Raw genomic sequence first — 14,484 nt, 5'->3', positions numbered from 1 at the left:
AGGGGCAGATCAGACCCTGACAAGAGCATACTTGTCAACTTTCAAAGAATTATTAACATGAGTTATTAACTAAACTCAAAATTATCTTTTTATTTTGCACCATATTGGCAATAGCAATTAGAAGCCAAAAGACCCTGGCAACATACACCAGGATACTTACTTTGCAGAAAAATAGGTAAAGTAATTCCATTATTCCAGACTCCTCCTTCAGCAGCATCCAAGCTTTATGAAATTCTGCTGCCCTTACAATGACTTGCTCTTCTGTGTCAACTCCTACTGAATACCCCTAGAAAAACACATCACAATACTCAATTGCGTGTACCTCGACCTAAAGATACAAAGCATTAATTTTATGTTATCAATATCAAATCATAAATTATGTCACTAAACTTATTTCAAATAGTATCCACAATTGTGTCTATAATAAAACTTGTAAGTTTATTTATGAAAAAATGGAGGTCATTTTGTGAAAGCGGTGATCTAACAGACAAAGCCACCAAGTACATACGGCAGAAGTCAATAGTCACTCTATTTTTTTTTTTTTTTTTTTTTTTAGCAGTGTGACATTTTATTGTAGGAAATTAAAATTAGAAAGAAAGGAAAAATTATAAGGCAAGACACAAGACCTTCAGCAAAACTTTCTTATCCTGGACTTCAGTACACAGAAATGGTCGCTTGCTGCTTAACTCTTTCATTGGTTCTGCATTAAACAGTATCCTCTCCATACTGCTTGAAAGAAGGCCCCCAGAGCACTGTGAATGTTAAAAAAGGGAATGAGTATAAACTTCAATATCTCTACAGCCAAACAAATATGGAGGAAAGACAAATTTATACTCACCATGAAGTTAAGTATTCCTGCATCAGAGTACATCAGAGGTAGCTCAGGAAACCACTTCTGCACTAAAATGCTTAATTGTACCTTGAGAAATATACATAAATTCAGGTGAAGGGAAAAAACATTTAAGTCCTTTAAGTTTGACAACTGTGAAAAAAGGCTGGTGCCTTTTTTTTTTTATCATCTCAGATTTATTTCCCAAGGATAGTTCTTTAATTATTTGTGGTGAATGGGGTTAGGCTCTGGCATAATTGTGAGAAAAAAGGGTTTATTTCCACCGGATCTACAACAGTATTTCAGGAAATAGAGTGAAAACCACCGCCTTATCACCAACGCCACACTGTGGAAAATTGGTGCAGTCCCATGACTAAACAAAATATGTCCAAAAAGATGGGAGATGAGAAAACTCCAAAGTAGTCACTAGGGGACACACAAGTATACAAAAACGGAATTTTTGTAAAATCTTACCAGTAAAATTCCTTTCTCTGAGTCCTCCGACAGTCGCCGCCTCCTCTAAGTCATCACTGTTGGGTATTGTCTTCCTATCTGTAGGAATAGCTAGGCATATAGACTTAGTCCAAAAACAAAAGGCATTAGCATATACACACCCATGGGGGCTGTCCCATCTGGTCAATACCCCCCCTGCATCACCACTCCCAACTCAGTTTGGTGGCATAGCAGTAGGTAATAAGAACCCCAAAAGAGGGGCGGGGGCGGCGACTGTCGGAGGACTCAGAGAAAGGGATTTTACAGGTAAGATTTTACAAAAATTCTGTTTTCTCTTACGTCCTCCGACAGTCGCCGCCTCCTCTAAGTCATCACTGTTGGGATGTCCCAAAGCAGTATAGACATGAGGGGTGGGAGACGCAACCGTAGAAAAGGCAACGCAGTACCCACATCAGAGAAAGGAATCTTACATGCACCGTAAGAAAACCAACTGGGCAACAGAAAAAAACAATGCTCAACAGGAGCAACAGCCCAGGAAAGCAAATGCCAACAGCCAGGGACCCAGAAAAAAATTCAAGGGTCCATCACGGCACTGCCGCACTGAGAACCTTGCGGCCAAAAGAAGCATCAGCTGATGCCAGAATGTCTACTTTGTAGAACTTGGAAAAAGTGTGCACCGACGACCAAGTCGCCGCCTTGTACACCTGGGCCACCGAGGCCCGATGCCAATAGGCCCAGGATGCACTCAAAGACCTGGTAGAGTGCGCCTTAACAGGGAAGGGCGGAACCCGTTCCATCAAGGCGTAAGCCTGCTCAATGGTCTGTCTGATCCATTTGGCAATAGTTGCTACGGACGCAGCCATGCCCTTCCGAGATCCCTCAGGAAGGACAAATAGGGAATCCGTCTTTCGAAAGGATTCTGTAGACGACAGGGAAAACCTGATCTCCCTGACAACATCCAAGGAACGTAAGGCAATCTCCTTTGGATGTTTAGGCTTCGCACAAAGCGAAGGCAGGACAATGTCCTCAGTAAGGTGGAATTCAGAGATCACCTTGGGAAGGAAGAATGGGGGTGGTCGCAAAACCACCTTAACCTTGTGAATTATGAAGTAAGGGGAGCGGCAAGACAACGCCGCCAGCTCCGACACTCTGGGAGCCGAAGTGATCGCCACCAGAAAGGCAACCTTTTTCGACAGCAGAGGCAACGATATCTCCCTGATGTTTTCAAAGGGAGCACGCTGTAACGCGGACAGAACCAAGTTCAAGTCCCATGGAGGTAAAGGCTCCTTCCTGGGAGGAGCCAAATGTCGCACACCTTGAATGAAGGTGCGCACCAAGGAATGAGACGCCACAGGGCGTTGGAAAAGGACAGCCAGTGCAGACACCTGGCCCTTTATCGTGGCCAGCGCCAGACGCTGAACCACTCCAGACTGGAGGAAAGCCAAGATGCTCGACACGAGTAAGAACGAGGGGAGAACCCCCAGGACTCACACCAGGCAAAATAGGCTTTCCAGGTATGGTAATAGATCTTACCAGAGGAGGATTTCCTAGCCTTGATCAGGGTAGGTATAACCTCAGGGGAGAGACCGTTGTCCTTCAAGACATGGGCCTCAACAGCCAGGCCGTTAAAGCCAACAACTGTAAAGCGGGATGGAAGATCGGACCTAGAGACAGGAGATCTTCCCGCAGAGGCAGACGCCAAGGAGGCGCCACTGCCAGGTGAACAACGTCGGCGTACTAGGACCGGTGAGGCCAGTCCGGAGCCACCAGGATCACCATGCCTGGTTCCGAGACCAATCTGCGGAGGAACCGGGAAAGCAACTGAACCGGAGGAAAGGCGCACATCAGACGATACTGATGCCAAGAGGCCACCCAATGCATTCGAGGCGTCCGCCAATGAATCGCGCAGTCCTGCCACAAACCTTTCCACCGTTAGATGTAGCCGGGATACGAAAAGATCCACGTCCGGGGATCCCCACCTCGCACACAGCATCTGAACAGCAGAAAGCACCGGGACATAAGTCTCGGCTAAGACTGAATGTCGGTCACCTCCCAGGCCGTTCGAGCTCTCCTGGTGCCACCCTGGTTGGTGACCGAAGCCACCGCGGTAGTATCGTCCGTCTGTACGCGGACAGGCAGACCCCGGAGACGGTCCGACCACTGGAAGAGACAGAGTTTGATCGCTCGTAACTCCAGTACACACATCGGGATGGAGGACCCCTCCCCCGACCAAGTACCCTGGGCAGACAGTGTGCCCAGGACTGCACCCCAGCCCGACAGGCTGGCGTCCGTGGTAACCACCGTCCACACCAACGGACGGAAGGACTTGCCTTCCGCCACCGACGGGAACCGGAGCGACCACAGAAGAGTCCATCTGGTCTGACGACTCAAGGAGACATCCAGAATCCAGGACTGAGACAGTCTGTCCCACCTGTCCAGGATCTCCCGCGTGTGGAACCGAGCAAAGGGTATCGCCTCGAAGGCCGATACCACCAACCCCAGGCCCCGCATACAGGTCCTGAGTGACGAGGATGGGTTGTCCCTGAGGGACCTCAGCTCGTCCCGCAAAGTCCGGAGCGTGTCCTCCGGCAAGAACACCTTTGCCTGAGCAGAGCCCAGAACCATTTCCAGGTAGGGAAGGCGAAGCGACGGAGACAACACTGAAGTTTGAACGGTGATGGTCCAGCCGAACTCCAGGAGCGCCTGTACCGTGACGGACAGATCGCGCACAAGGTCCTGGCTGGCACGTGATCTCAGAATCAGATCGTCCAGGTACCCAGGACCGCAATGCCCGGGGCCCTCAGCAGACCCAGAACCGGCACCAACACTTTGGGAAACACCCCTGGTGCCGAAGCGAAACCGAAGGGTAACGCCACAAAGTGACAGTGGTCCTCTGCGAAAGCAGACCGAAAGGTACCACTGATGACCCTCGAAGGTGGGGATGAGCAGGTACGCATCCTTCAGATCTATCGAAGCCAGGAATACCCCTGGATACAAAGAGGCCACCTCCAAATGGAGAGACTCCATTCGAAACTCCCAAACACGCACAAAGCGGTTTAGTGCTTTCAGGTCCAGAATAGGACGTACCTTGCCCTCCATCCCGGACACAGAGAACAGATTCGAAGAAAACCCCCGAAACCTGTCCTGACGAAGCACCGGGACAAACACCCCCTGAGCAAGCAGGTCCTGCGCCACGTGACGCAAGTCCTAGACGCCCCAGAAGCAGAAGCAGATTGGAGGGAGAGAATCTGTCCGCCGGCCGGGAAAGGAATTTGATCTGGAAAGCTGATCGAACGATGTCCTGAACCCACCTGTCCGAAATCCGGAGCAGCCAAGGTTGGAGGAAACCATGCAAACGTCCCCCCACCCCTGAAATAGGTGAGGGCGTCCCTTCAGGCAGAGGCGGACTGACCCGCCGAGCCGGCATTGCCGGACTCCCGCTTACCCGCCCAGGACTTCTTCCGGGTGCCCTGGGCCTTGAAGGGCTTGCAATTAGTTTTGGTCCGAAAGGCACGAACGGACCCTTGGCAGGATCTAGGCGCAGAACCCTGCTTGCCTCGAAAAGACATGTTCTTCGGGTTCCGGGGCAGCATAGTGCTCTTGTTGCCCCCCGTGACGCCCTTTACCAGGGCGCCAAATGCCTCGCCAAAAAGGCGAGAGCCAGCATAGGGGAAATCAGCAACAGATTCCCTTGAGGACTGGTCGGCTGACCAGCTCTTCAGCCAAATCAGTCGCCGGACAAGCACCGCGACACTAGAGAGGCGAGCCACTAAGGGGGCCTCAGCCAAGGCTGCATCACACAAGTACCTGACTCCTCGGTGGATCTGATCCACCATTTCCAGCCATGCAGACGGAACACCCTCAGACACGAGATTGCTCCTAAGCACCTCAGTCCAATCAGTCACCGCCTGAGCCACCAGAACGGACGCGAAAACAGGTTTGAGCAACGAACCCGCCACCGTATAGGACTGGCGAGCAAGAAACTCCAACCGCCGGTCCGTGGGATCCCGGAAAACCGGGGTATCCTCAGTAGGAACCAAGGTAGCCTTGTTCAACACTGCCACAGTGTGATTTACCCGTGGAGGCACACACCATCGTGATTCCGTAGCTGGTGCAAAAGGATAAAGCAATGTGAACCGACTAGGTACCAGGAATGGACGTTTCAACGTGTGCCATTGTTCATTAACAATATCATGGAATTCCTCTGGGCAGGGAAAAACCTGCGCAGACGTGCGGGTCCCGTGCGTCCCAAACGAGGACACAACGCCCGGAGGACAGGGCTCATCCTCTTATCAATAAACTGCAGTCATTGAGCATGGACTCCCATATTGTTGAGTGGATTAGGCAGTGGCTGAGTGACAGACAACAGAGGGTTGTAGTCAATGGAGAACATTCAGAACAAGGTCATGTTACCAGTGGGGTACCTCAGGGATCTGTAGTGGGACCAATTTTGTTTAATATCTTCATAAGTGATATTGCAAAAGGCCTCGATGGTAAGGTTTGTCTTTTTGTTGATGACACAAAGATATGTAACAGGGTTGATGTTCCTGGAGGGAAACGCCAAATGGAAAAGGATTTAGGAAAACGAGAAGAATGGTCAGAACTCTGGCAACTGAAATGTAATGTGGATAAGTGCAAGATAATGCACCTGGGGCGTAAAAACCCAAGGGCAGAATATAGAATATTTGACACAGTCCTGACCTCAGTATCTGAGGAAAGGGATTTAGGAGTAATTATTTCAGAAGACTTAAAGGTGGGAAGACAATGTAATAGAGCAGCACGAAATGCCAGCAGAATGCTTGAATGTATAGGGAGAGGTATAAGCAGTAGAAAGATAGAAGTGCTTATGCCGCTGTACAGAACACTGGTGAGACCTCACTTGGAGTATTGTGCGCAGTACTGGAGGCCATATCTCCAGAAGGATATAGATACTCTAGAGAGAGTTCAGAGAAGAGCTACTAAACTAGTACATGGATTGCAGGAAAAAACTTACCAGGAAAGGTTAAAGGACCTTAACATGTATAGCTTGGAAGAAAGACAGAGGGGATATGATAGAAACTTTTAAATACATAAAGGGAATCAACTCGGTAAAGGAGGAAAGCATATTTGAAAAAAGAAAAACCACCACAAGAGGACACAGTTTTAAATTAGAGGGGCAAAGGTTTAAAAGTAATATGAGGAAGTATTACTTTACTGAGAAAGTAGTGGATGCATGGAATAACCTTCCTGCAGAAGTGGTAGCTGCAAATACAGTGAAGGAGTTTAAGCATGCATGGGATAGGCATAAGGCTATCCTTCATATAAGATAGGGCCAGGGACTATTCATAGGATTCAGATATATTGGGCAGACTAGATGGGCCAAATGGTTCTTATCTGCCGACACATTCTGTGTTTCTATGTTTAAATGTAAGGTGTCCTTTACAGACACAACCAACTCATCCCGTTCTACAGGCGACCCCAGGGAGGAGGTATCATTCCCCTCCATCTCAGCATCCCCCTCAGACCCCGGGGGGTCCAAGGATGAGCGGGACAGTGAAAAGGGCAATCTCGCAGCAGCAGCCATATCCCCATCTGAATCAGGAGAGACAACCTGGGACTCTTTCTCGCAGCCCGTTCAGACATCAGCAATTCAAAATATGCCAGAGCAACCAGATCGTGGCGCAGCGGAGCCACAGGAGAACTGGGGCCCCCCACTGAAGCTGGAGGAAACTTGCTTTCCTGAGAAGCCATGGCTCAAGTTATCAGAACAAACTACAGTGCAAAAACAGTGTACTGTCTCCTTTAAGAACGCTGCGGTGTGCGCAGCCCACCACTACTGCTACAGTGATGAAAGACCCCAAAGGAGAAAAGAAACTGAGCCAGAAGCGATATACAGAGGGAAATTGAGAGTGATAACCCGCAGAGTCCTTGCTGCTGATGGAAAGGAAGTGCTGCTGGAGAGGGCTGGACTATAAGCCAGACCCTGGGAAAATGGCTGCCCCATAGGGATGCATTGTAGGCTACACCAAAATGGCCGCCGACATGCGGCCGGACCGATCGTTCCACCTCCCACAAAATGGCGGCGGATGGCACCAAAAAGACATGTAGGATCGCCCCAGAGGAGCTATACATGTGTGCCCATGTCAAAGATGGCGGACCGCGCGAAAATGCACCGCTGCGGCCACCACACAAGCACAAAACGTCTGCACCCCCAACATGCACCTAAGGTGACACAGGGACAGGGACCCCCAGGCAACATACAGATCTGCACAAGCGATCCCCGCAGGAATCGCACAGGCACAGACACGGGGAACACACAGCAACACAGACTGCCACCCCAAACAGAAGCCCCACACAGAAAAGTACTTACCTGTACCAGATGGCGTGGGGAGCCTCCATGCACGGAAAACCTCTGTCCTCATCTGACAGGGAGTGCCGTGAGCCAGGGACATGACGTTGCAGCACCGCAGACGAGTCCTGTGGGGTAGCCACCTCACGGCTGCATCCCTGTAGCGAAAAGGGATGGGTCGTTCGTAATGCCAGGGCGAACCATAGCTGAACGCTCGATGGCGGGCTGGGGGTCCATCTGACCCTTTTGCTCTGGAGAACCAGGGCAGCCAGTCCGAATCCCAGCACCGCATGATCCATCTTCATCCGAAGAGAGGACTAACACTAGAAGCTGACAAAATAAACAGCTAGTAAAGTAAGAGAAAAAAACTGACATTTTCAAAGAAAATCAAATAAAAGATTAGGAAGGCTGAGACTGAAGCCACAGCACAAGGTAAGCCTGACTATTCCTGACGCTAGGCAGATTAAAACTGAGTTGGGAGTGGTGATGCAGGGGGGGTATTGACCAGATGGGACAGCCCCCATGGGTGTGTATATGCTAATTATGCTAATGCCTTTTGTCTTTGGACTAAGTCTATATGCCTAGCTATTCCTGCGGATAGGAAGTCAATACCCAACAGTGATGACTTAGAGGTGGCGGCGACTGTCGGAGGATGTAAGAGAAATACCTGTTTCCACTTTTCTAGAGCATACAGAAGATTGAAGACTTCATGGTCCTCTGTCATCTCCACGCCATCAGCCAGCGGAAGCGCCAGCTTTAGTCCCGGCCTCCCGGGGGAATGGGAGAGCCTGGGAAGGGCAGCTGGAGTGGGGAAGCCCCTTACACTGCCTAAAAAAGCGATCCAGCGGGCTAATTATCAGCTAAGAGTGCTTTTACATTACAGAGCATTGCCGGCCAAAAAAAGAAAAAAAGGTATTGGGAGGATGCCTGTAGCGGTTAGTGGTAATTGTTATCAAACTGTTATGAGTAAAGTTCCTTTTTTTTTTATTAGCAGCTGTGAATGTTATTGGCAGGTGCACCAATTTTTGTATTCATTGTTTCTATCATCCAGTTTGGCATTCAAATTTCTTGGCCCAACGTTTTCAAAATCTGAGTTTCCATTAACAAAAAATAAATAAAAGTGTTAAAAAGACTACCCTTACTTTTATAAACAAGTTAAAGACCAGTTCATGTCCCCCCCATCATTCAGAATTCCAGGTTATTTACAATTTAATTGTAATATGTCTGATGCTCTAAAATATTATACCAATCATCAGCAATGCCAAACAACTTTACTTGGCCTAAATCTATGGCAAAAGATTAGACTGGTAGGAAACTTTGGAAGAGAGGTTGTGATAAAAACTAAACAGATTTGAGTTGATTTAGCCATTAAGTTAACAAAATAAAATATAACTCACATATTCCTCTTGTTCACGCCGTATTTCATAAAATATTTTAGTTCTTAAGACATCGATTTCATGTTTCAGTTCTTTATGGGTATTTTCGTTATATTCATCTGACTACAAAACAAGTTGGCATTATAAGAAAGTACAGGCAATACATTTTATGCAGATTCAGGCTTATTGGGGGTAAGGGCATCTCAATTGTTGTTGATGTTTATTGAAAGAGCAATCTAGTGATATCAACCGCTTGCTACCTGTATACTTTACATTTTGTGGATGGGAAGCAAAGCCAGGCTAGACAATGTAAATATACATTGCCTAGCACATGCGCACTAGTGCGCCAACTGGGGCGCGCAGTGGTATGGTCCAAACAGACACAGATCACGACTTACTGTTATGATGCTGTGATTGGCCCACATGTATCATACGGTATCTGGACCAATCACAGCAACCTGCACTATGTGATTAGCTGTAGCCAATCACAGCATGTCAACAGTAAGCATGCTGTCATGAATGGAAAGCCATTCTTGAGAGTTAACTATTAACAGTGGTCATCACTGTCATAAGCAATAACAGTATAATAAAAAAAAAAAAAAATATATATATATATATATATATATATATATATATATATATATATATATTCCTGATAATCCCCCAGAGTGGTATAGTATCACTACGTTGACGCTAAAGTATTCTGATGAAAGTATGAAAAAAAAAAAAAAGAAAAAAAAAATGGATTTTTGACTTACCCTAAAATCCTATTCTCTGAAGTTCATTGACAGTCGCAGCTCCATATGCTTCTTAACCGTTGGGTTATGCTGCCCCCTACAGAAGTAGGACACTAGGCAGGAAAAATCTTTACCACACCTATGGGGCAGTCCCTGCAGGCATACACCCACTAACTCTGCTATAGGATTCAGTTTTGTTACAAGCAGTGTTAGAGGAAAAAAACCCCAAACCACTCAGAAATAGAGTGAGGGTGCTGTGTCTGTCAAGGAACTTCAGAGAAAAGGATTTTACGGCAAGTCAAAAATCCAGTTTTCTCCATCATTCATTGACAGACACAGCTCCATATCGTTCTTAACCACTGGGACGTCCCAAAGCAGTATTTGCATGAGGGGTGGGAAAACAACGCAGAGAATTTCTCTTTTAACCTCCCTGGCGGTATGATTATTTCAGATTTTAGGTGCTGAAAACGGTACCATTATTTTGCATGTAATTCTTAAGGACGAGCAGCCCAAACCAACTATTTACATATGATTTTTTTTTTTACAGGTATAAAAAAGTTTGAAACACAAAATCATAAATTATAACAAACTATAAATATATATATATATATACATACACACACACACACATATATATATATATATATATATATATATATATATATATATGTGTGTGTGTGTGTGTACAGTAAAACTGCAGTCAAGGGCACTGGGGGGGGGGGGGGGGCAAACTAAGGTCAATTTATTTTATTTAGCAATGTAATCCAACAGGATTACAATATATCAGTGTGTTTGTGTTTTTTACTTTTTGAATTTGCCGCCGGTTCCACCCCCATGCGACGCGATGCTCGCAATGAACGGAAGCCGGGGAACACAGCATCAGGCGGAAGATCCGGCCACCGTACACTGCCAGAATACATCGCGAGATCCCGGGGGGACAAGGTAAGTAACCTCTTCCAGGATCCAGCGACTTCTCCCTGGCGGTACCTTGAGTGTGGCTCGGGGGTACACTCGGGGTTAACGCTAATGGCACCAAAATTCCACCCTGAGCCACACTCGGGAATACCGCCAGGGAGGTTAAACAGCAGCCTGCAAAACCTTGCGGCCAAAAGAAGCATCCGAGGATGACAACACATCTACTTTGTAAAATTTAATGAACGTTTGCACAGACGACCAAGTTGCCACCTTGCAAACTTGTATTACTGACACCTGATGGCGAAAAGCCCAAGAGGCACTCAGCGTCTTAGTAGAATGCGCCTTCACAGGGAAAGGTGGAACCTGACCCTTAAGTGAATACATCTGTACCAGCGTCTACCTGATCCATCTGGATATGGTCACAGCAGACACATCCAATCCCTTCTGAGGTCATTCTGTGAGGACAAAAAGAGTCTGATTTCCTGAAAGACTCGGTAACCGCCAGACAAACCCTAATTGCCCGAATCACATCCAAAGAATGCAAGGCAATTTTTTTGGGATGCTTTTGCTTAGGACAGAGTGCAGGCAGCACAATGTCTTCATTCAAATGGAAAACAGAAACCACCGTAGGAAGAAACGACTGATTAGGTCGAAGTACCACTATCTCTGTGGACCACCAGAGAAGGTGAACGACAGGACAGCGCCACCAATTCAGACACTCTGTAGCCGAGGTAATAGCCACCAAAAAGGCCATCTTCAGTGACAGTGTAAGCAGAGAAATCTCCCTAATGTTTTCAAAGGGAGGTTTTTGAAGAACAGACAGTACCAAGCTAAGATCCCACAGAGGTAACGGGGACCGTATCAGAGGAGCAACATCACTAACTCCCTGGATAAAGGTGCGAATCAAAGAATGTGTAGCTAAAGGGCATTGAAAAAACACCGCCAAAGCCGACACCTGGCCTTTAATAGTACCCAAGGCCAACCGCTGCTCAACCCCGCTTTGGAGGAAAGCCAATATCCTAGCCATTGAAAAGGAGCATGGATGCACCTTAACCACTTACTGTCCGCTAACGTTGCTGCAGCAGAGCGGCACGGCTAGGTCTGGCGACGTAGACCTACAGTGCCCTGTGAAAGTATTCGGCCCCCTTGAACTTTGCGACCTTTTGCCACATTTCAGGCTTCAAACAAAGATATAAAACTGTAATTTTTTGTGAAGATTCAACTCACGTTTTAGAGGTCTCTTTTTCTTCTTCTGGAACCGAAAGAGCTCCAGGAGGGAAAATTACATCACTTTCCCCCTGTCCCACTTGTAGTTGATTCTTCACAAAAAATTACAGTTTTATATCTTTATGTTTGAAGCCTGAAATGTGGCAAAAGGTCACAAAGTTCAAGGGGGCTGAATACTTTTGCAAGGCACTGTATGTCACACGCATACACGGCTTGCAGGGCGCGCCCATCCTGGTGTGATTGGGCTCAGAACCAATCAGTCACCAGATACAGACCAATGGTCTGGATCTGGTGATCGGTTCCGCCCAATGGCACCATGTCCCTTGCCTGTGTAATGTAAACACAGGTAGGGGGGAAGTGATGTAATTTTCCCTCCTGGAGCCCTTTCGGTTCCAGGAGAAGAAAGAGACATCTAAAACGTGAGTTCCACCAACACCACCTCACAAAGGCACACTTTGACCCTTTAATCATCCCCCCAAACCACTCACAGTGTACACTATATACAGTGGTATACAGATCTTTTACTGATCACTGTATTTAGGGTCACTTGTGACCCTAAATCGCGCTTGGACTAGGCCCAAATAGGTTTAGGGCACCCGCCATCTATCCCCTAATAAAGTTTTAACCCAAAAGGGTGACCCCCAGTTAACCCCTTCACCCCCTATCACACTGTGCACTAAATACAGTATACAGGTAACTACTGATCACTGTATTAGTGTCACTTGTGACCCCAGTTTGCGCTAGGCCCAAATAGGTTTAGGCCACCAACCATCTATCCCCTAATAAACTTTTAACCCCTTGATCGCCCCCAGTGAACCCCTTTACTCCCTATCATACAGTGCACTAATATATACAGTATATCAGCTAACTATTGAACACTGTATTAGTGTCACTTGTGACCCCAGTTTGCGCTAGTTCCAAATAGGATTAGGCCACCCGCCATACATCCCCTAAAAAGGTTTAACGCCTTGATCTCCCCCAGTTAACCCCTTCACTGCCTTGTCACAGTGTTCACTATATACAGTGATTACCGATCACTGTATTAGTGTCACGGGTGACGCTAGTTAGCGTCAGGGTCGCACCACACCACCGTTATTTAGGGTCAGTTAGAGTCAATTACACTAACACACATACACACACACACATACATACACCTCCATTACTAGTATAGTGTTTGAACAGATCAATATCTGATCAGAACTATACTAGTGTCCCCATAGTTTAGTGTTCCCAAAACGCGGTGTTTGCACAATCAGCACCGATTCCTGCCAGCACCTGCGTTTAGCCCCTCCGCCCAGCCCAACCTACCCAGGCAAGTGCAGTAATCAATAGATTACTGTCACTTCCAAAAAACACAAATCACACAAAACCGCTGCGTTAGAGTCAGGCCTGACCTCTGCTAGCACTAGCACTTTTTTTTTTTTAGCGACCAAATAGTCCTCGACAACCAGGTGCTTTTTTACCTGTTAGTCACACTACTGTACCTTTAAATTTAGTTGCTAAAATGTCCAAACGTTGGTACAGTAGTGCGGAGGCCTACAGTATACTGACCATGTCAGATGAGAGCGATGGGGAAGCCTCATTGGCAGAATCAGGGTCAGTATACGAACTTTTAGAGAATTAGAGAACAGCAGCTCCCTGACAGATAGCTCCGACGACGGATGGGTCCCTGCTAAGGTCAGGCATACCCGACCCCATTTTGGAGTTGCTGAGATGCAAGAACCGGATGTTTCTCGAATGCGGCAGAGTGCCAGTACTAGTGCCGCTCACACTTCTCGTGATCTGGCAAGCACGAGCGGCCTAGTACACCCAGGACCTAGACATACCAGCACTGCAGTAAGACTTGGTGATGTGGCGAGTCCCATAAGTGCAGTTGAAGCTGGTGCGGTGGCTAGCACGAGTAGTGGCCCGCAGCCACTGCGTATTCAAAGAAAGGCCTGTAGAGCTCATAGTGACGTCCCTGACGCGCTGGCATATCCTAACTGGCAGCCCACAGATTCTACAGCGCCTGTACTTCCCCCATTCACTGCCCAACCTGGAATTCAAATGGAAACAGCTGGTTTTAATCCCCTTAATTTTTTTGAGCGATTTTTCACTGCAGATCTTTACAGATCTATTGTGGATCAAAGTAATTTGTAGGATAGTCAATTTATTACCGCCAATCCAAATTCGCCCCTTGCCAGAGAATTCGGCTGGAAACCTATAACGTGCCAGATAAAGGGTCAAGCTGTATAAGCTCTGTGACAGGGCCACAGGCTATACAGTTAGTTTCCGTGTCTACGAGGGAAAAGATATCACTGTGGAGCCCCCCGACTGCTCAGACTACATAGGGAGCAGCGGTAAGGTAGTTTGGGACTTGGGGACACCCTTATTCGGAAAGGGGTTCCACTTGTACGTGGACAATTTTTATTTGAGCGTGCCACTTTTTAGACACCTCTTTTAATTACAAATTGGCGCTTGTGGCTCCGTGCAATCTAATTGCCGGGGCTTCCCCCAACGGCTAGTAAATGCCCCTGGGGGAGAGAGCCTGCTTGAGGTGCGATGAATTGCTTGCAGTGAAGTGGAGGGACAAACGGAAAATTTTCGTTCTGTCCTCCATTCACCCAGACACGGCAGTCG

At 47.4% G+C, this 14,484-nt stretch overlaps 1 protein-coding gene across 1 annotated transcript in view; it reads right to left on the bottom strand.

Moving 5' to 3' along the window:
- LOC309556304 (serine/threonine-protein kinase 31-like) overlaps nt 1-14,484 on the bottom strand; it is a 417,430-nt gene that overhangs the window by 150,485 nt on the left and 252,461 nt on the right. The window contains exons 9-12 of the mRNA XM_082258745.1: nt 9,008-9,109; nt 839-919; nt 627-752; nt 161-286 (exon numbers count right to left, since the gene is read on the bottom strand). Of these exons, the coding sequence (XP_082114871.1) occupies nt 161-286; nt 627-752; nt 839-919; nt 9,008-9,109 (435 nt within the window). The remainder of the gene's footprint in view (nt 1-160; nt 287-626; nt 753-838; nt 920-9,007; nt 9,110-14,484) is intronic.

This window comes from Pelophylax lessonae, assembly GCF_965119305.1.
Source record: "Pelophylax lessonae genome assembly, chromosome: 5".
Lineage (NCBI taxonomy): Eukaryota > Metazoa > Chordata > Amphibia > Anura > Ranidae > Pelophylax > Pelophylax lessonae.
Note: the sequence above shows the minus strand (reverse complement) of the source record. Positions and strands in the feature narration are given on the sequence as shown.